This window comes from Natator depressus, chromosome 10 (assembly GCF_965152275.1).
Source record: "Natator depressus isolate rNatDep1 chromosome 10, rNatDep2.hap1, whole genome shotgun sequence".
Classification (NCBI taxonomy): Eukaryota; Metazoa; Chordata; order Testudines; family Cheloniidae; genus Natator; species Natator depressus.
In genome coordinates, this window is record NC_134243.1 from 3,430,010 (window position 1) to 3,451,273 (window position 21,264).

The 21,264-nt window shown below is 61.5% G+C and overlaps 1 protein-coding gene across 1 annotated transcript in view; it reads left to right on the forward strand.

The window, feature by feature from the left end:
* Positions 1–21,264, forward strand: part of CASKIN1 (CASK interacting protein 1) — a 169,478-nt gene that overhangs the window by 134,468 nt on the left and 13,746 nt on the right. The window contains 5 exon segments of the mRNA XM_074965006.1: positions 2,153–2,270; positions 14,986–15,093; positions 15,387–15,505; positions 16,604–16,691; positions 19,173–19,269. Coding sequence (XP_074821107.1) covers positions 2,153–2,270; positions 14,986–15,093; positions 15,387–15,505; positions 16,604–16,691; positions 19,173–19,269 — 530 coding nt within the window.

A 21,264-nucleotide genomic window follows, 5' to 3' on the forward strand; every position in this document is an offset into this window, starting at 1 on the left:
CCGGTACATCTCGGGGGTCAGCCCAAACTCACGGAGCAGGGCCTGTTTGAACAGTTCATAGTCCCCTGCCTCTGCCCCTGTCATCCGGCTGTAGACCTCCACGGCTTTGGGGTCCAGTAAGGGGGTGAGGAACTGGAGCCTGTCTGCAGGGTCAACCCTGTGCAGCTCGCAGGCATTCTCAAAGGCCGTCAGGAAGCTATCTATGTCCTCCCCCTCCTTCCGCTGGGCCAGGAAGCACTTATCAAAGCTCCTTGCAGTCTTGGGTCCCCCCTCACTCACCGCAGCCGGGGCCCCACTGCTCCTCAGCCTGGCCAGCTCCAGTTCATGCTGTCTCTGTTTCTCCTTCTCCTGCTGCTCATGTTGACGTTCCCTCTCCTTCTCCTGACGTTCCCTCTCCTTCTCCTCCTGCTCATGTTGACGTTGTTTCTCCTTCTCCTCCTGCTCATGTTGACGTTGTTTTTCATGATCCTCCAGCTCCCTCATTTTCCTCTCCCTCTCCCATTCCAGCCGCATCCGCTCCAGGGATGGGGAGCTCCGCTGGGAGGATCCCCTGCTGGCTGCTGGGGTCAGGGGGCCCTCGGTATTCGCTGGGCTTCCCACAACCCCTCCCCCAGGCATAGGTAGGAAGGGTCTCGGGGTGTCCTGGGCAGCAGTCTGACCCCTCCCAGCCTGGTCAGGCCCCAGGGCCCACGCTGCGTCCGCCGGGCGGCTTCCCTCAGGGACAGGGATCGGGTCATCCAAGCGATCCCTCTCCTCCAGCTGGGCAATCAGCTGTTCCTTGGTGGACCTCCCGACGCGCAGCCCCCTCTGCCTGCACAGCTCCACCAGGTCGCTCTTAAGGCGTTTAGCGTACATCTCCCGGCTGGCCACTCGCAGGCCGGGCAGCTGTCCACGGTTTCCAGGAAAAGCCCCTAGTGTGCCAGTCCTTCTTGAGGTCACCACCTCTTTGCCAGGGTCGAGCTGCAGACTCCTCCGCCCCTGGGACCGCTCGCTGCAATCCCCCGGGGGACCCTGTTACTGCAAAAGTCCTTCTCTCTGGTCACACACTCCCAGGGGTTAACCGCCCCCTGAAACCGTCTCTCTCTGAATCTTCAGCACGCCTGGTCCCCGTCAATCCCCCTTCGTTTTACTGTTCCCCAGTCACTTACTGCAGGAAGCGCCGTTCACGGGGTGCAGTAGATCCCACCGCTACCACCAGTTGTCACGGAGTGTGGGGGAGTCCAGGCCCTGCACCCCTCTTCCTGGGTTTCACTGAGACTCTCAGCCAGCCAGTAAAACAGAAGGTTTATTGGACAACAGGAACACAGTCCAAAACAGAGCTTGTGGGGACACCCAGGACCCCTCAGTGAAGTCCTTCTGGGGGAGCAGGGAGCTTAGAGCCCAGCCCTGGGGTTCCCTGTGTTCCTCCACCCAGCCCCAAACTGAAACTAAACCCACCCAGCAGGTTCCCTGCTGCAGCCTCCGTCCACATTCCTGGGCAGAGGTGTCACCTCCCCCTCCCCCTCCTGGCTCAGGTGACAGGCTCTCAGGTCTCCCGTCCCCAGGGCACATTCCCAGGTCAACACTCCCCCCTCCCTGCTGCGTCACATCGTCACACCCCCCACCGCCTGGCCAGCGCCGGGCTATTCCCTACGGTCCCTGCCCCCCCACCGCCTGGCCAACGCTGGGCCGTTCCCTACGGTCCCTGCCCCCCCAGCGCCGGGCCCTTCCCTACGGTCCCTGCCCCCCCACCGCCTGGCCAGCGCCGGGCTATTCCCTACGGTCCCTGCCCCCCCACCGCCTGGCCAACGCTGGGCCGTTCCCTACGGTCCCTGCCCCCCCAGCGCCGGGCCCTTCCCTACGGTCCCTGCCCCCCCACCGCCTGGCCAGCGCCGGGCTATTTCCTACGGTCCCTGCCCCACCCCATCATCTGGCCAGTGCTGGGCCATTCCCTATGGTCCCTCCTAGTGCCACTGCCCCCTTGCTGCCGAGATGGGTGCAGCAGATCACCAGCCGCCAGCCCGGGGTACCAGCCCTCGCTGGCAGGCGCTTGGAGCAGGATGTTGCCCCCTTCTCTTCCGCCGGCTGGCTCTCACCGGTGGTTCCCGTCCCCACGGCCGGGCCCCGGTCCCGCCCGCGAGCGCCCCCCTCTCTGGCCCTTTCTGTTGTGCAGGTTCTGGAGCAGCATGCGGACGGCAGGTGGAAGGGCTGTATCCATGACAACCGGACCGGCAATGACCGCGTGGGCTATTTCCCGTCCAGCCTCGTGGAAGCGATCAGCAAGCGCACAGGCAAATACCCGTCCCTCCCCAACCCCCGCCCCCGCCTGCCGCCTCCGCACCCAGCACCCGGGCACCGGGCCTGGGCTGGGTCTCCCCGGATGGGCCTGCAAGCCCCATGAGCCCCACGGGTAGCGTGGGAGGGTAGAAGGGGCACTGCCAGATGCCGCCAGGAGCAGGGACCCTGCGAGTGCGAGCCCTGCTCCGACCTTCAGCTGAGATGGGAGCGCGGGGCCAGGTTCCTCCGGGGCTTCGGCCGTGGCCAAGGTCCCACGTGATGTGGCCTGGGGCCTGCGGGGAGAGGCGTGGCTTCAATGGTGGGCGTGGCTGGCTGGGGAAGTGGCGTGGCCAGAGCTGATTGCGCAGCTCCCAGCTGGCAGAGCTCCTATGGGACGGGTCATAGCTGCCCTGCCGCGGAGCGGGAAGTCTCCCCTCCCGGCACCGCTGCTCTGAATCTGGCCCTGGATTTCTGTTCTTAGTAGCCCATCTGCCCTCCCCACACCCAGGGCCTTGCTCCTCTCCACAGCAGCTGGTTGTAGCACCACCCCTGAGGACCGGAGCTGCTGGAGCTGGCAAGGGGCCACGATCCTGTTCCCGCGCAAACCCTGCAGGGGCGCAGTGACCGGCTGGCTTGTGGCACCCTGCCCCCGGGGAGGGGAGGCAATGCAGGCCAACCAGCCTGAAAGCTCAGCACATGCTGAGCGCTGCAGCCGGCCATGGGGGCACACAGTGCCCACCCTCTGTGCTGGCCTGGCACCCACTGCCATCCAGACTGGGCCATGCGGCCCTTTGCTCTCTCCCTGCCAGCGGAGATCAGCTCTCATGGGCCACACCGGCAGCGGAGGGGATCTCCCCTCTGGGCCATATGCCCTCCATGGGCCTGGGCGTGGCTCTTCGGGGCGCGATGCCAGGGGCTTGCCTGCGAGGTGGAGCGGGGTTGGGTGCCGGGAGTGGGGGAGGTTTCTACACTGGAGCGTGTCTCGTTCTAGCTGGGGCGGCTCTGGGGTTCTGACCCTGCTCCTAGAGAGGGCTGGGGTTGTGCTTGGTGGGGGGGTGGGGCAGGACAGACGGGGGGAGAGCACCCAGTGGGGTTTGGCGGGGTGGGGCAGGCTGGGAGAGCACCTGGGGGGCGGGAGCGGATGCCCGGGCAGCTGGTAGAAGCCACATGCTAGCCGGGTGCAGAGGGGGTCTGCTGGGGAGGGGCTGGAAGAGCGTCTCCTGCACACCCCCTGCTGGCCAACCCATGGAATGGCTCTGGAGTGACTCCCAGCTTTTCCTAGGTGGGGAGCCCACGCCCTGCGATGGGGTACACCCCGCAGGGGGCGAGAGCAGCTCCTTGGCCATGCCTAGGCGCACCCCAGGGGTGTGTGGACACCAGTTGCTCAGCGAGCTGGCTGCCCAGGCAGTCGGGTTTCTGGCTGCAGTTCCTGTGTGTCTCATGCCCATAGGATCGGGGGGTCTACGGCAGAGCCCCTGCCTCGCACAGGCCAGTTTTCACCATTCACCAGCTCCCCCCAGACCAAGGTCCTGACCTGTCTGCAACGTCACCTGTCGGGAGAGGTTTTTGCGGCTCCTGGGTCTGCGGAGGAAGCTGGCTCCGGGCTCAGGCGGCAGGGGCTGCATCGGGGTGAAAACGAGCGTGTCGGAAGAGGTCAGCTCAGACCTTGGAGACCCGCCAGAGCACAGAGATCCTCCCCTCCCCACGCTCTGGGAAGGCTGTTGTGCTCTGGAACGTGGCTCTAAGAACGGGGTGTCGGGTCACCTTGGCCTCAGGGGTGTCAGATCCGACTCGCTCAGCTTACAAATCGAGACGCTTTCCCCCGTGCCAGCCCTGTTAACCCGCCCTGGGGCCCTCATTCTCCCCTGCCTTCCACCTTTTGACGTCTTTTCCACCTGGGTCACCTGAGTGCAAGGCGGGGAGGGGGAGGAAGCGCGGCCCTGGGGGGTTGAGCTGGAGCCATTCCCTCTTGTGCTTTGCCGGCAGAGTCAAGCCCTGACTGGCTGCACCAGGGCAAACCTGGGCAAGGCAATGGGGCCGCGTGGGATTCCTAAGGCAGGGGCCTTGTCCTTTGTCCTTGGGGATGAGGCGCACTGCGGGCACAGCCCGGCCTGGCGCTCAGATCCCAGGCTCTTTGCAGGGCTGTCGGCTAGAAAAGCCACCTCCTGATTGGTAACCTGAATCCCTCTGCCCCGGAGTCCTGGGAGACCAAGTGCGCGGAGCTGCCGACTCCGCGTCGCTGTTCAGAGAGCCACAGTTGAAAGCCCAGGGAACGGGCAGGGAGCGATTCAGCCAGGGTGGTCCCGTGGATCGCGGCATGCCTTTGGCTGAGCTGCGGTGACGTGGCGCGTCAGCTGAGGAGCCGCTGGACCACAGGCTCTGCACCGTCCTGGTAGCAGGATCCAAGGACTGCTGCAGGGAGCGGGCCCAGGCTCGGCCCAGTGGCACGGTCATGGGGGTGGCGTCCAGCGACGCGGTGACTGGATCCCATCTGCTGTCGAGTTCTAACCTGGCTCCGCGGTCCCTGTGGGGTCTTAGCCCAACTGGCGGTCATGGGGCACACCCAGGGGGTGGCAACCTTCACGTTAGAGCTGAAATGAGCCAGACCTGGGTAACCTTTCATTCTTTGGGCGTCTGAAGAGAGCAAGGCAGGGAGAAGCTCTGTTATGGGGCGATTTTTCCAACACTGGCTGATGGCACCAGGGCACAGAAATGCGCCGAAAGAACATTCGGGGGAAGGATAGCTCAGTGGTTTGAGCCTTGGCCTACTAAACCCAGGGTTGTGAGTTCAGTCCTTGAGGGGGCCATTTAGGGGATCTGGGGCAAAAATTGAGGATTGGTCCTGCTTTGAGCAGGCGGTTGGACTAGATGACCTCCTGAGGTCCCTTCCAACCCGGATATTCTATGAACATCAGCTTGTGCCAGAGCTGTGGTTATCACTGCAGATCAGGGAGACCAGGAGATTTGTCTTTAGTTTGGCAAGCTGCAGAAAGCAGGCGGGTTCCTCAAAGCAGTGAGACCCCCCAGCCATGGCTCAGGGGCTGTTTCCTCTTTCGTCAAAGCCAGGGGAGGCACCTGGAGGCACCTGGAGGACAGAGAGGGCGCTTTGATCAGAGGGGGCATGAAGGCCCCAGCACTGCAATGATCAGGGCTTCAATGGCTGGCCCAGGGAACCAGGTGTCAGGAGGCCAGCCAGGTGTCAGGAGGCCAGGGGCTGGGGTGTTTGTGCAGGGAGCAGAGGAGGGAGAGTTCTTCCTGGGGTGTGAATGGGGGGGAACATGATCAGGTGGCTTTTGCTGGACCCAGAGTGTGCGTCGGGCTGTGACGGGCCAGGCTGCTGCCTGCTTGTGCAGGATCTGGAGTCTCGTTTCCAGAGCTACGTGTAGAGCTGAGTGCTGGACGGCTCACGCTTCTTAATCCCGGATGTTATTCTAGCAGCGGGAAGCCGGTGTGCGGCTCCTGTGCCTGCCCCAGTCGCTGGCTGTCCCTGGGTGTACCCAGCGGAGGGGCAGGTTATGTGTGTGCAAGCCCCTTGCCCCATGGTGATGGCCGTGTCCTGCTCTGGAGGGTGGTTGGTGTCGCTCCCAGGGACAGTGCTGGGGTCAGTGCGAGCGATTTGCCTCCCCAGCTCCGGCTGGGAGGTGCTAGTGGGAGTCCGCACACTGCTGCCCCCCACTGGTTGCAAGGTCATGCATGCGTCAAGGGGAAGTTGAGGGTCCCCCTGAGCCTCGGGCCCTGATGGCGCTCATTGCGTGTCCTGTAGCCGAGGGGCAGAGTGCTTGGCACAGCGGGTTCTGGTCTCTGCCAGCTAGCGACCGTGTGGTCCAGGCCCTGCTGCTCCATTTGGGTTTGGAGAGAGGCCGCCTGGAGTTCTATGGCCTGTTGGTTTCCAGCCAGCCGGCACCGGGGAGGCTCTCACGGCGGGGAGCTGGAATCTGCCCTCTGGGGTTGGGTCCAGTCCCTGCAGCCCGGAGGGGCTGGATTCTCGAGGGGTCCGGGTGCGATGCAGCTCTCCTTCCTGGCTTGGCTTTGCTTTCGTTTTGGCCAGTTGGTTTTGGTTGCTTTACGTGTCTCTTGATTATTTGCTTCTTTTTCATTTTGTCTCTTGTTATGTTTTTATTAGCAGGTCCGTGGGGCGCAGTCACCATTCCCCACCACTACCAAAAGATCCCGCTCCCAGCTCCCAGAGCGGCTGTGCTTAACGGTGACTCCTCGTCCCATCCGTTCCATTTCTTGCCTCCACCTCCACCTCCTCCACCACATTCCCATCTGCCTCTTTTCAGTTCCTTTGGCTATCACAGGCTCCCCCATAGCACTGCAGAGGAGCTGCCTTATGGACCAGGTAGTTCACCGCTCGCTTCATGGGTTTTCATTTGGTTTGTGTTCCTTTTTTGGGTTGCCTTCCCCTCCCCCTTGGTTTGCTTTGGTGCGTGTGCGAGCGGGGTTGTCTGCCCAACCCCTCCCTTTCCTTTCCAGAGTGGCTGTGGCATGAGTGTGGCATGATGGATATACTATGGTCACTCCCTGCCCACGTTGGGGGCGTGTCCCGAATGGTCCTTCGGGCTGCAGAACTCCCTAGCCGGAGGGTGGCTGCCGTCCGCGGTCACCGCCCTCGGCCCATTCACTCGGCGCTCTGCCCTATAAAGAACCGTGACATGCATCTGCAGGCAGGGCCAGAGAGGGGGCATCCCTGCAGAATGCTCTCCTCATTCTGACTCCACCAGGTGCCAAACCCCAGTCTTGCAATGGGTGGTCAAAGTGCCATGGTGGGAACCAGCACTCTGTAGCCAGCTGGAGGCTACTGGTACAGTTGAGGTCTTAGGTGCAGCTGCTGTGGTTCCCTGCCAAGCTGCTGCCCAGATGCAGCAGGGTCACAGGGAGCTGTTTCGTGGAGAGGGCCCTGGGGCACAGGGGGTCCTGGGCAGGGCTGATGTTCGGAGCCCGTTTGATGCCACAGCAACCAAGCAGGTGGGGCTGTCCTCTGCCGTGGGTCCACTGGCTCAGTGGGACCAGCTGAGTGTAGGTGTGCGGACCCCGATTTGTTCCTTGCTGGTTTGACTCTCTGCCTCCTTTCCTCCCCATCTGCTGCCAGGCAGCCTAGCACTGTGTCTAATACCGCAGCAGTTCCCCGGTACACGCAGTGCCAGCCACTCATCTGAATGCCAGACAGGCAGCCCCTCGACGAGACAGCATCGGTGTGTGTCGCGGGCTGCCCAGCACAGCAAATGCTTGGGCTCCTGGAGCTTCTCCTAATTAAGAGCCATGCTAAACATTTAAAGCGCTTGTCTAATTACAACCAAAAACATCGAGCCCTGGAGACTTCTACATTGCAGCCGTTGGGCCTGGTGTGCCATCCTCCTGCTCCTTGTGCCAAACCAGTGTCAGACACTGCCCGTCTGTTCTGCACCCACCTTGCACTGGGGTGTAAGGAACACACGAGGGGCCTGGCAGTGGAGAATCGGGCCCATCGTCAGCAAGAATCGGCCCCAAGGCGTAGATCTTGTAACTGTGAAAGGTGTTGCGGAAGCCAAGTTCTAAACATGATGTTATGGCTGAAAACAAAACAAAGATTGGTTCAAACCCTTCTGTTTTCAGTGCCGAGAAACCAAAGGCACCAGCACTGGGCTAGCTCAGCAGGAGAGCCGGGCGGCGAAGCTGACTGTCCGCTTTCATGGCCCTGGCTGAGGGAAGCGCCCAGAGTCACAGAAACTCATGAGGAGAGGGATGTACACAATGGGGGCCTACTGTTAAGAATCCAGAGGCAGGTCCCCCAAATCACCAGATTGGCTTGCAATCGAAAGATTGAACGATGCTGATAATTAATGTGGGGGGTTCTTTGCTTTCTGGTTTCAGAGGCCTCAGGGCACACTCACGTCACATTTCCAGGCTTTTCTCTGCAACGACAAGGGCTGTGAGAAAAGCGGAAGCTGAGACTCTCCCAGAATCCTGTGACTCCAGGAGCTGGGGCTTTAAGATAGACACCAAATACTGCAAGAGTTGGCTCACTGCAAGCATGTGATAATGTCACAGGGCCTGCATTGCTGCTCTGAGACCATTGTCATGCCCCTCCTGAGCTGCACAGCTCCCCACTCTCCACATTGCTGCCAGGACAGCATGTGTGGGGACTTGCCCAGCAATGTCCTTGCTGCACTGTAGGGTGCATGGCAGGGGACTTGGCAGCAATAAAGGGAAAGCCAACTGGACTGTGGGATCTCTCCTTGTTACCAATGGGCTGCTAGTTCTTTTTTCAGAGAGCCTTCAAGTGAAGGTTTGAACAGCGAAGCAGGAAGCAACTCTCGACAGTCTGGTGAAGTAATTTGAGACATAAGGGGCCTGAGATTGGGGAGGTGGGGTGCAAAGGTGACCAGAAACGTACCTTGATACTCTTCTGATCTGGAGCTGGCTTGGTACCCACTTAGAGCAGCATTGACTTGGGCTAGTTGGGCCCAAGTAGCTGCAGCGGCGGATTGGCGTGGCACTGGGATGTCCCGGGCAGTGAGGACGTAGGGGTGGTGGGAGAGCCATCAGTGCTGCACTGGAGAAGTTCCTCTGGGGCCAGACAGGCTGGTGGGAGCTGTGGGCAGCAGGGTAAGGCTGTGGAGCGTTTGGCTGGAGTGCTCAGGAGTTGGATTCTGAGTTTGCCTCTTACGCCAGTTGCTGCCAGATCTGTGGCTATCTTGGGAGGATTCCGGTACTTAGTATGTGTATCACCGTAGCGCCTAGAGCCCCCCTCACGGACCAGGGCCCCACTGTGCACGGCGCTGTACAGACCCAGAACACAAGGCTCCAGCTGCTCTGTATGCATCACCTAGTGCTGGGAGCCTGGGCACGCTAGCTAAGTGGGGCTGGCTCTTGCATGGGAGGCTCCGGGCAGTAGGTTGCCCTTTCCCCTTGGGCAGGCAGTGCTGGGCTGCTGGAGGTGCTCCCCGAGGTTCGGAGGGTGCCCCGAAAACTGTGCTGGTGAGCACTGATCCCGCTCCAGTGCGTCGGTCTCTTCTGCAGAGCGAAATTCCCCCTGGGCTGGTGGCTCTTGCTTCTCTGTGCAAGCTGGGCCGTGCCTTTGTGTCCGCTGCACGGAGGCTGCCCGGGGGTCGTGGCTGCGGCGAGCTGGCTGCGTACCTGTGACCCTGCAGGTGGTGAGGAGAGGAACTGGAGACCCCCAAGCTCGAGTTGAAATGGTAGGAGCAGTTCTAGGCAGGGCATGTGTCATTTCCCCCGCTGGAGAGTGCCTAGGGCATGAGTCTAGCACCTGTGCCACGGGATCTTTGATACACACGGAGGGTCCAGACCTCATTTTGATGTCTCCTTAAAGTAGCTATTCCAGCAGAAGAGCACCCCCTAGCGCCATGCCAGGGCACTGCCGTGCAGGTCTCCCCTGCGAGCACTTCCCGCGCCCGCTCTGCATAGCTCCTAGGGGCTGGCTGGCTCCCCGTGGGAGGCAGCGTGGCTGTCGGGCGCAGTAGCAGGGTATTCATGCCCCTTCTCTTTGGCCAGTTAAACTCTTTACCTGCATCTAATCTGCCTGGTTGGTTTGTGAGATGGCGGCACGGGAACTGCCTCTTCTCTGCGCAGGCAACATGTGCCATGCCCAGCGGGGATGCTCGGGAGGGGGGCGGCTTGTTAGATCCTCTCCCTGCCGCTCTCGGGGATGTTCCCGGCTGTGAGCTTCCTGCTGCGGTGCCAGGCAGGGTTGCCCAGCTGGGTTAGCTGTGGCCGAACCTAGCAGAGGTCCTTTTATCCCCACGTTCGGCCGCGGCTGGAATCCCGGGGCCAGTTCTGGAGGCCACAGTTCAAGGAGGCAGCTGATGGATTGGAGAGGGCTCCGAGAAGAGCCACGGGAATGTTTAAAGGATTAGAAAACCTGCCTTCTAGTGATAGACTCCAGGAGCTCCATCTAGCTTAGCAAAGGAAGGGTTAAGGGGTGACTTGATTACAGTCTGTAAGCACCTACCGGGGGAACAGATATTTAATATCGGGGCCCAGCCACCACTCACTGCTCATGGTTCATTTCCCCCCATCACTGGTTGTCTCACTGATCTGCCCCCCAGCCTGTCCCGTCATCTCAACCATGCCTGATGTGCAGACATGGTGCGTGCTCCAGGGTGGCAGGGATGCTGGCAGCTGTTGGTGCCTTACGTGTCATGTCTCTGGCCAGTGCTGAGATGACTCCAGAAATTCACCCTCTGGTTGAACATTAACCCACAGAGAGATCCAGGACCGAATGTGCCCAGGGAATGGGGGGGTGACGTGTCTGCTCTGTGCACGGAGGACGTCTGTCAGTCCGTCACTGAATTCACTGGGGAAGAACCAAGGCACGGAGGCTGCAGTGCTGCTTGGTATGAAGGGAGGAAATGCAGAAAGGCCTCGCCATAAAATAATGTGGAGGAAAAGTCAATGTGCCAAACCTTAGCTGGGTGGGTGCATGCCTAGGGGGCTGCCTGTCGTTTCCCCTCTTTTTAATCTCAGGCAGATTGCACTTCCCTCTTCGCCATCTCCTTCCACTGGGCATTACTCCGCCCTGCTGGCCTGCCTGAGTGCTGATGAAGTCCTGGCTAATGCAGAGCAGACAAGTTCCATCTCCTTAAAGGCCGTGGTCCTCTCGTTTCAGCTTCCAGCCCTTGCAGTGGCTTTATCACCCTGCACAATCTGCCCTGCGCTGCAGCCTGTGTGCAAACTGAAGTGGTTTAATGCATACAGATAGCATCTGCAGTGACACCAGCTAGGATGAAATGCACAAGGGCTCTGCTGCGGGGGTCAGGCAGGAAACTTCCCTCCGGGCTGGGCTGCCAATTTGATTGCTTCTAGTCTCATGCAGTTAGTCCATGGGTCTGGCAGAGCCCTGTCTATGGCTATAGCCAGCCACAGTTGGGTTTTCCAGGTCCTGGGCATTCCAAGAAGCAGGCTATCGGGCCCGTGACCCCATCTGGAAACGAATGACAGTGGTGTTTGTTCCTTTCAGAGGGCTAATAGAGACAGGAGCAGATGAAAGGTTTAAATTCTGGTGCATCAGCATCATACCCGTGGGTCTCTTAACAAACCTTCCCCTTCCCCGTGGGAGCTGGCAGTCTCTCTCCAGCTGGTTTGGAGCATTGCCAGGCCAGGGGCATGCTGAGTAATCTCCAGTTTTCTCCATTTCCTTTTTCAACCAGCTTTTCTGTTTCTCTTTCAGGTGCGAGGAAAGAGTTTGCTGAGCCACTTCCCTTTAACTCTGGTTTTCCTGGCGCGGGGGTTGGCAGGGGGATAAGAAATGCATGTTTGTTTACAGGAATCTCCGGGGAAATGGCTGCGTTGAGTCTTTGTGCAGTTGGGTTGAGCTGTTTCCCTGGTGCAATCTGCAAACCCCTCGTTGTGTGGCCCTGCACGCGGGGAAATGGCTCTGCCTGTTTTAACCCTCCTGAGAGCCGAACGCTGCCTGCACAGGGCTGCTTTCCTCAGTGTCGGAGCACGCCCCCAGCGTGACCCACTTTGAAACTCCTTCAAATCCAGCGGAAATTCCCTGCACCAGTGTGACCCGTTTGTTAAATCTCTTCGCTCGCTGCTGAGAGATCTGTTTGCAGACCCCAAGTGGGGCTCACTTTACATAACACAGGTGGGCTCCCCTCTCCCGGCTCTCCAGCAAACATCACAGCATGGGGCCCAGAGCTGGGCGCTTTGACATCATCTGTGCGCAAAGAGAGCTGCCTTCCCTTCCGCTCCCTCAGACCCAGGGCTAGAGGCAGGGGGGGGTTTCCAGGCTTCTAAGACCATGGAACTGCCGAGCGAGTCGCTGACTGGGCCTTGGAAAGCGTAGGGAGCGACTCCCCAGGTGCAATAAACACAGGTCTCAGGGAAGGCCAGCGGATGAGGAACTTGGGGCCTTGTGTTGTCACTTCCCAATGGCTCCTAGGTCCGTGTTTTCCCAGACATTCCCTAAGGGCTGGATTCAGCTCCCCCTCTGTGCACGGGCATGTGCCTGCCTCCGTGGGCAGTCCATGTGTAACACCGACAGACCCCGGGCTTCGGGATCGAACCGGGGACCTCTGGAGCTTAGTGCACGAGTCTCTACCACGTGAGCTAAAAGTCTCCTGGCTGTTAGCTAGGGCTGTAGAGCAGACTCATTTAACTCTCTCTTTAAGTGGTCTCGGTGCCACTAGAGGGGACAGACCCTCCCACCCCTCCGACGGCGTGTGAGTTACACCTGCAGTCAGGGAGGGGCTGCTTCATGTGAGTCGGGGGGCAGCACTGAGGTCACTGGGTCGTGACTTGCTGCGCTTATTCAGAGCCCATCCCGGGGGACCGGGGCCCTGCTGCCCTGGCCAACCACAAGCAGGGTCCAGCCCCCCTTTACTTTGGGGGCACTGGCATCCCATCCCCTAAGTAAAGTCAAGCAGATCAGAGCATTGGGAGGAGCGCTGGCAGCTGGCCTGCAGAGATGTCCCGGCTGGCAACCTCCCTCAGCCCATTGCAGCCGCCCTCCGAGCCTCCGTATGGGGAATTCACAAGTCTTGAGGCTCCCTGGCCAGGCGTTGGGCTCGCTCAGTGCTCGGAGGGTCGCCAGGGCAATGGGCTTTGCTGCCATTCACTGTCCACCCTGCTCTCTGTGGTGGAGGGGCCAGGCCCCAGCAGGGCTCCCCGGCTCCTCTCCAAGGCCTCTCCCAGTGGTGCTGATCCGCACCCCGAGAGCACACAGGGCTCAGCTCCACCAGTGCAAATAGCGGCTCTGCCCCTCTAGCAAAGTGTGTGAGGGTCAGCGCAGCCCCCTGCCGAGCCTGGAGCCCCCAGTGCAGACCAAGCCTGGCCCATGCGGAGGGGGCAGGGTCTGTAGCAAGGTTCCCAATTCTGGAAAGGGTCTGTGCATCCCCGAGCAACGGCCCGGCCCAGCCCACTGGCTATGTGCTAGTCAGGATACAGTTCGCGAGAGACTCCAGCCTTCAACGTCTGTCTCTCTCCCGTCTCCTTGCCGTGCCAGGAGGCTGGCTTGGTGAGACCGTTAAGCTCCGTCGTCCCTGCAGCGATGCTGAGCTGCCTTCTCCCAAATCCGACCTGGCAGCAGCTTCCCACCAGCTGTGGGGGGACACGGGCTCTGGCTCCGGGGTGACCAGTGAATGTCCGAGGGTGGGGAGAGTCCTACTTCCGCAGGTGTTTGCTGCTCCGGGGGAGGGGGAGGGGAGGACAGGGAGCCGGGCTAGGGCTGGGCCGTGTCAGCCCCCGTTTATCTGGCCGAGGGGTCGCCGCAAAGCTGCGGCTGGTGAATTCTAGCACGGTGGCTCGTAGTGATGGGACAGAGCTCTCGGGTCCCTTGTGGGCCATTCACCCAGCTAGCGTCATTCCCAGTTCCAAATGCCTGTGCCCCTCTCCCCCGAACATATGTTGTGGGGCTGGCGGTGGCAGCTGCCCCGTGGCTGAGAACCGGGTATGAAACGTTCTGGAGCAGACACGGCCCAGGAGGCGCCCGCCTTGGGTCTGATTCCTGCTACTCAGCCTAAACTGCCGTTCATCCACGGCTCCTCATCCTCTCCCCATGTAAAAACGCTGCCCGGGGCACTGTCAGCCCCTTTCCCATGGCGCGTCTCGGACGCCTCCAGAGTGTAGCCTGGGAGCCAGTGCCAGGGCTGGGGACTGCACCACGCCGTGCTCTCCACAGCCCCGGGGAACCCCCTCCTCCATGCGTTTCTCTCTCAGGCACCCCTGGGGCTGAGCTCAGAGTGGGGCCCACCGGCGACTGAGGAAATAACCACTGGGAGTGTAGACTCAGCAGTGGTTTACCAGCTGCCCGTCTGTTCGGCACACGCCTGCCATTATTGGCTGAGTCTCGTCTTGTACCCCTTGCTGAGTGAAGGGTTAGCTTTACTGAGGGGCTGTTGTGTGTGGATAGCTCCCAAGGGGTCCTTACAAATGTGTTCCCTGCGTGTTGGCCAAGGTGTGATGGAGGGTCTAGTACCCGCTCGGCCGCCGGGGCTGGGTGCGCTCTCCCTAAGCAACGGACTTAAAATAACCAGAGAGGCTGGTTGCCTTGCTGTTCTGTGCGAGTCCCGGGGACCCCTGCCCTCTGGTCGGCAGGGAGGGCGCCAGTGCTGTGGGGTGGGGAGAGGAGCTGTTGCAGTCCACGCTGTGTCTTCCAATGCAGTGGGTCCCAGCTGCCCTGGAACTTCATGCCAAGGCCTCCTCCCTGGGCCTGTGATGCCCACGGGCGCAGTGCCTGGCACTACCTAGGCTGGGAGGCTGCCCCCAGGAGGCCAGTGGGGTTGGTCAGCAGAAGGGGGCAGAGGGGCGGTGCAGTGGTTCCGTGCTGTGCCCAGCCAGACTCCTTTGGTCATCACAGTGATGCCAGCCTGAGATTGGCAAAGAGTCCTGGGGCACCTTATAGACTAACAGACGTAGTGGAGCACAAGCTTTCGTGGGTGAATACCCACTTCGTCGGATGCATGTAGTGGAAATTCCCAGAGGCAGGGATAACTATGCAAGCACGAATCAGGCTAGGGATAAGGAGGTTAGCCTGCTCAAGGAGGATGAGGTGTGAACGCCAAGGGAGGAGGGAGGAGAAACTGCTTTGTTTCTCCTCCCTTGGGGTTCACACCTCAACTGCTAGAAGAGGGCCTCATCCTCCCTGATCGGACTAACCTCATTACCCCAGCCTGATTCTTGCTTGCATAGTTATCCCTGCCTCCCGGGTGCGCGTATGGGTGAGACTGCCCTGGTCCCCGCAGCTACACCCCTTCTCACCGCCGCTCTCTCTGCTCTGCTCCAAAGGTTCCCGAGGGTCTGACAGCCCGTCGCATCTGTCGCCGTCGCAGGGCGGATCAGCTGCCATGCCAGCTCCTGTGGAAGAGATCTGGGTGCTGCGCAAACCCTTTGCAGGTACAGCTGCCTTTACATCAGTCTGTGTGTACGCGGGCTCGTCACCGGATCCCGCGTCCTAGGAACTGCTTCTTCAGCCCCACGCTGACGGCTACTGCTGCCTGGTGGCAGGCTGGTGTTCTCCTGGACTCGCTGGGGTGGCACTCGTCAGCCGACGGGAGGCTCCGAAACACCGGCGTGAAGCTTCTGCTGGGGCCTCAAAGCCAGGCCACGCCCGCAGCAGGGGTTCTCCGTGGCGTGCGGAGAAGTGCCCTGCCATCGCCCGCCACCTAACTCTCCCTCCCCGTTGGCAGGTGGGGACCGCAGCAGCCTGGGGAGCACGGGGAGCGTGGCCAGTGCCCGGAGCTCGGGGAGCGGGCAGAGTACAGGAAGTGGCAGCCATGCCCTGCATGCCGGCTCCGAAGGGGTCAAGGTAAGGGCGGCTGGGTATGCTTAGGCAGCAGGTGACCCTTGGCCCCTGTCTCCCCAGGGAGCTGGCAGCGGAGTGAGGTGATCTCCCGTCCTCCCCTACCATGGAGACGCTCTCAGCATATGCACCTGGTGTAACGAGACCAGCCAGTCCCTCGCCAGGCACCCACTCCCTCCCCAGGTGCCAGATGGCCCAGAGCGCTCCAGCCCTCTGGCCCGCCCCGTGCTCTGCTCCATGTACGCTGGGCACATTCCTGCCCTTCGCTCAGTCAGGCCTGCCTGGGGCTGGTTTTTTCCTGCTCTCCGCCCGCTGCCGGGCTGCTGTGTTTGGGTCCCCAGCCCGGGGGGGGTGGGATGACAGGGCAGACGCTAGGCCCTGCATGTCCATTGGTCTCTGCTGCAGCCCGCTCTGGGCCTGGGGGTCGGGCGTAGCTCTGTCTGCTGCAGCCCTCCCCTAACAGGCTTTGGGCACTCCAGCGCCATCCTGGCCCTCCACCCCACTGGCCTGCCTGGGGCGGGACCGGCAGACCCTGCCCTTCTCTGAGGCTGTCCACTGGGAGTGGCACCAGGGCTGACTTTGGGGGTAGGAGATCCATCCTTTGCAGGCTGCTCTGTCCTTCCCTCCCCTGCACCTCCTCCATGGGGCAGAGGGTCCCCAGGCTGCTGCTGCAGCTGGCTGGGCTCTGTTGCCCCTACTCAGCCACACAGCCCCTGGCTCCAGACGCCTGCCCTCCGCCCGGTGCTCTGGAACCACCAGGCCAGGGGGCCATGCTCTGCTCCTCTTCCTGGCTAATCAGGCCGAGGGGGGCCCCCACCCCGCTGCTCCCTGTGGCTGCGGGGGGCTGGGGCTAGGTGTGCGTGAGGCTGGAATTGAGGTATCCCGGATGGAGTTGCAGCTCCTGCCATCCCTTGCTGGAGGCGAAGCACCATCTGTGCTGTGAGCTGTGTTCTCACGCACTCCCTGCTGCATCCAAAATCCGCTGCGCCCCTCCCTGCCCGCCCGCGCCTCCGGCTCCGGCTGCCGCAGCGTTAGCAACACAGTCTCTGGCTCCTGACGGCCCCCCCCTCCCCATTTTTTACCTTTGGTGGTGTATTTTTTCAGCTGCTGGCGACGGTCCTGTCCCAGAAGGCATCGGTGCAAGAGTCTGTGGTGGGTGATGGGCCGGCCAAGGCCCTGGAGGCGCCTGCAGGTGCGTGGCTGGTGGCTGCCTGGCCGCTCGGAGCAGGGCTGACCCTCGGTACCTACGAGGGCTTGGCGTTGATTTTTTTGCTCCTGTTGCCCAAGAGGAAAGCGCGTGGGTAAAATGACGCTCTCGCCTTTCTGCTGCTGCCAGGCCTTCTCCTGCTTCGGTTAGTCGGGGGCCAGGGGGCTGGGGAGGGCGAGGGTGCGTCCTGGTGTGTGCTCCACCTCCAGGTTGTTGGTCTGGCCATGCTCCAGGCCAACCGAGGGAGCAAGGTGCTGCCCGCGGCCTGCAGGCTCGGCGCTGCTGCCAGGGCCATCTGTTGGTCGCTGGTCCCTGCGTGCCAAGCAGCATTGTGTGTGGTGTGTGTGTGTGTATGATTGGTGTGTGTGCGCGCATGATTGAGGTGCGTGTGTGATTGGTGTGTGGGGGTGTGTGTGTGTGATCGGTGTGTGCGCGTGCATGATTGAGATGCGTGTGTGATTGGTGTGGGGTGTGTGTGTGTCCGTGTGGGGTTGGGGGTGGGGTGTGTGTATGATTGGTGTTTGTGTGTGTGTGATTTGTGTGGGAATGTGTGGGGTATGTGTGTGCGTGGGATGGGTGTTGGGGAGGTGCATGGTTGGGGTGTGCATGTGTGTGTGATTGGTGGCTGTGTGCCATGTGGTTGATGTGTGTGAGTGTGTGTGTGTGTGTGATTGGTGTGCAGGCTGTGTGTGCATGCATGGGGGGCTGGGGCATGTGGGGTGTGTGTACGGTTGGTGTATGTGTGTGGAAGGCAGTGTGTGTGTGGGGGGGTGCCTGTGTGTGTGTGGGGGGGTTGAGGTGTGTGTGTGTGTGTGTGATTGATTGGTGTGTGCGTGTGCATGTGATTGGTGTGTGTGTGGCATGGTGGTGTGTGTCTATACGATTGGTGTGGATGGGGGGGTTGGGGTGTGTATAATGGGTGGAGGGGTTGGGGGTGTGTGTGGTTGGGGTGTGTGTATGGGGTGGTTGGGTGTGTGCGTGTGTGGTTGAGGTATGTGTGTATGGTGTGTACATGTGTATAGTTGGGGTGGGGGGTGGTTGGTGTGTGTGTGTGTGTGTGGTGGGGGGGATGATTGGTAGGTGGGGGGGATTGCTGCTCACCTCCATGCTGGTTGCATCCATTTTACCAGCCCGATTGCAAAGTGCTTACCTTGGGCTGCGGGCTCCCCGGAGGCTGGGAACTCACCCAGGGGCTGGGAACTCGGCCCAGCCCGCAGCATTGTGTCGAACAGCTCGAGCCGGGAAAGCACAAATGCCTGTCACTAAACCCTGAGACCGAGCGGTGTGAGTTCTCAGCCAGGCCCCAGGAGCCAGTCACTTAGCCAGGCTCCACGGCCGGCTGCTGGCAGGCAGGGGGAGGGGAGAGCAGCCCTAAGCCGAATGCCGTAATCCCTGTGGGTCCGAGCCGCTCCCTCCTCTGGACCTGGAGCTCGCCGCTGAGGAAAGACCTAGGCTGGGTGTGCTGAGCAGAGGGCCCAGCGGGGCACCGCCGTGGTGACGGGGCTGGAGAAGGGCCAGTTTCCAGTCGGAACGTCCTGGCCTTTGCACTCTGGTCCAGGGCCCGTGTCCAAAAAGCAGCGTCAGACCTGGGGCCGTTCTAGGTCTGATACACCGCTATCCCCAGGGTGGAAGGCGGGGGCACTGCACCCGTGGCAGGCCGGCACCCTGGCGTTTGTAGGGTTAATGTCTCGTCCTGACATGCCCTAGGACAGTGACAAAAAGTGGCACATGATGTTAAGCCACGCTGTGATTGGTGAATAGCTTCGATTGGTTAATAATTCCATCAGGAGGCTTTTACTGTGTTATTAACCAATTGCAGTGGATAAAGTAATAATGAGGTCTGAGCATGGCTGCCCTAGGATGTGGGACAGGAAATAGAGCGGTGGGTGCTCCAGACCGTGTCGTGCTGTTCCATTTGAGTCCTGATGGCTGCCTCACTGAAAGCCACACGGGCTACTCACCGCTGGTGCGTCGCAGCCCAAGGGGCTAGGGATGCCAGCGCCCCAGTGGCAGGAAGCGGGCCCGAGACCCGCTAAGAGACACAGCCCCGGCGTGCATGCAGACACGCCTAACAAAGTTCAGAGGAGGGTGGGATCAAACAGAAAAGCCACACTCTGCTCTCACTCTAGATCTCCCGATTCATGGGAGGATTCCAAGCACCCCATAGACATGAATGGGCTATACAGGAAAGGCGCCCATTGGTGAAATGCAGCCACTACTGGGGAGGAGCTTGGCAGCAACACTGGACAACAATTTAGGACAAGTGAGAGAGGGTGTTCCTCATCCAGTTGGACCTACAGGGGAACTGGGCCACCCGCACTGCCCTGGGGCCAGGACCCCCAGGCTAACACCCCAGACAGAAGTGCCGTGGGGTCTTTAAGTCTACATCCTGCGAGGCCCCTGCAGGGCCTGCCAGTGCAGCGTTCCCAGCTGCTCTGACCGCTCCCTTTGGCTGCTTTGCAACAGGTTCTTCTCGGACTCAGAGCCTGGCCAGCTCTGCCTACGCCGGGCAGCCACCCGCTGAGCAGCAGCTGAAGAAGATAGAGCCAATGTCAGAAGGAAGGTAAGAAGGCGGGAACCACCTGGCAGCTGATTGAATCCAGCCGGAAGGGGAAACGGGCCTTTAAAAAAGAAGCAGCGCCCACCTGCCAGGCTTGCTCGGTGCGAGGGAAGGGACTGGCAGCCCAGGGTCACAGCTCAGCTCGCCCTGGCCCCGTCCAGCAACGATGGGCCAGCTTGTCCTGGCTCAGAGGCAGCTCAATTTTAGCGATCAGTCATCCCTTTTCGTGAGTGGTGGAGAGAGCTGCCCCCTGCCCTCCGAGGAGGGCGCTGAGGCACTCGCTCTGTCCCGCCGCCTGCATAGGGTGGCCAACTTTCTAATCGCACAAACCTGAACAGCCTTGCCCAGCTCCTGCCCGCCCCTTTCCCAAGGCCCCGCCCCGGCCCCGCCCCTTCTCTGAGGCCACGCCCCTGCTCACTGCATCCCCCCTCCCCCTGTCACTCGCTCTCCCCACCCTCACTCACTTTGACCGGGCTGGGACAGGGTTTGGGTGTGTGCGGGGTGCAGGCGACGCTTACCTCAGGCCGGCTCCCAGAAGCGACCGGCATGTCCAGCTCCTAGGTTCAGAGGCGGCCAGGTGGCTCTGTGCCCTGCCTCTGCCTGCAGGTGCCTCCTCCGCAGCTCCCATTGGCCGCAGTTCCCGGCCAATGGGAGCTGCAGAGTCGGCATTCAGGGCGGGGGCAGTGCGCAGAGACCCCCCGGCCGCCCCTGCTCCTACTGGACATGCCGGTCACTTCCGGGAGCCGTGCGGAGCAGGGCAGGTAGGGAGCTGCCTTAGCCCTGCTGCCTGCAGGGGGTGCTGCGTTGAGGGAGTTCTACCCCCTGGGATTCTCCCCCTCCTAAAGTTCCCGAGGCAGGGCCTGTACTTGCCCAGTGTTCTCCCCCTCCCTTTTCCTGGAGTCAGGGTCGTCTCTCTGCAGCCCAGGCCCAGGACCGTGGCCTCAGCTGGGGAACGGTGCAGCGTGAGCTAGTGAGGGCTGCAAAAGCTGAGGTCCCGGGGGCTGCTCCTGCTGCGTTCTCCCCACTTGAGTTCATGTGCAGTTTGGTGGCCGCCCAGGTGCGGTTTGGGTGTTGCAGGAGAGTGGCTTGTTCTCCCCAGCCCCACATTCTCATTCATTATGTGCCCAGCCCCACATCTGCCCTTCCCCCAGCCCAGCAATTCTGCTCCCCAATCCCTACGTCTGCCCCTTTGGCAGCTCGAGAGGTTCTGGTGTTGTGGGGAGGGGGGCAGTTGGACCCATTGCTCACAGCGCGGTGGGGCTCTGGAGAGGAAGTGGGCCCTCGGTGCCGTTGCCCTGCGAGCAGCTCTCAGTGAGGGAGTGCAGGTGGGGGTCGGGGCTGGCTCTGCGCGGGGCAGGGGGACGCCATGGGCTGGCTGCGTCTCCGCTCTCCGGAGCCCGAGCTTGCCGCGCGCTGGGCTCCGTTGTCTGCAGCCCTCGGCCTCAGCCGTCACATCTCGGCAGCGGCACGGCGGGGTCCCCGCCCCGGAACAACCTTCCGGGCGCCCAGGGCGAGTGTCGCACGTTGGCTGAGCACCTCAGACAGCCTCCCTCATTGCGCTGCCAGCTGCGGCTCACAGCTCCCCGGGGCGGCGGGGCGCTGCCCGCTGCAAACGAGCAGGCTGCCAGGAGCCTGGTGCGACGGGTGCAGAGAGCGCGTGGGCAGGGAGGGGCCTTGGGCGCGCTGGGAACTGCGGGGTTCGGAAGGGCCTCTCCGTGCTGGGCTGAGTGAGGGGGAGGAATGCTGCTCGGTCTGTCTCCTTGGTGGGGTGATTCTTGGGGCTGGTGATGGGGTGAATGACTCGCCTGCCTCCTGCTGTGGGGCCCCAGGGCAGAAGGGGACCATCTGACAATTCTCCTACAGGCTCCTTCATGTCCCAGGGAGTTCCCCCAGGCTCCTGCCCCTCTTCCATATGCCCCTCACAGTCTCAGACTCACAGACTCAGATTCCCTGCTAAATCCTGCAGGTGGCTGGGCTCTTGCCTCTCCTACCCGTGGG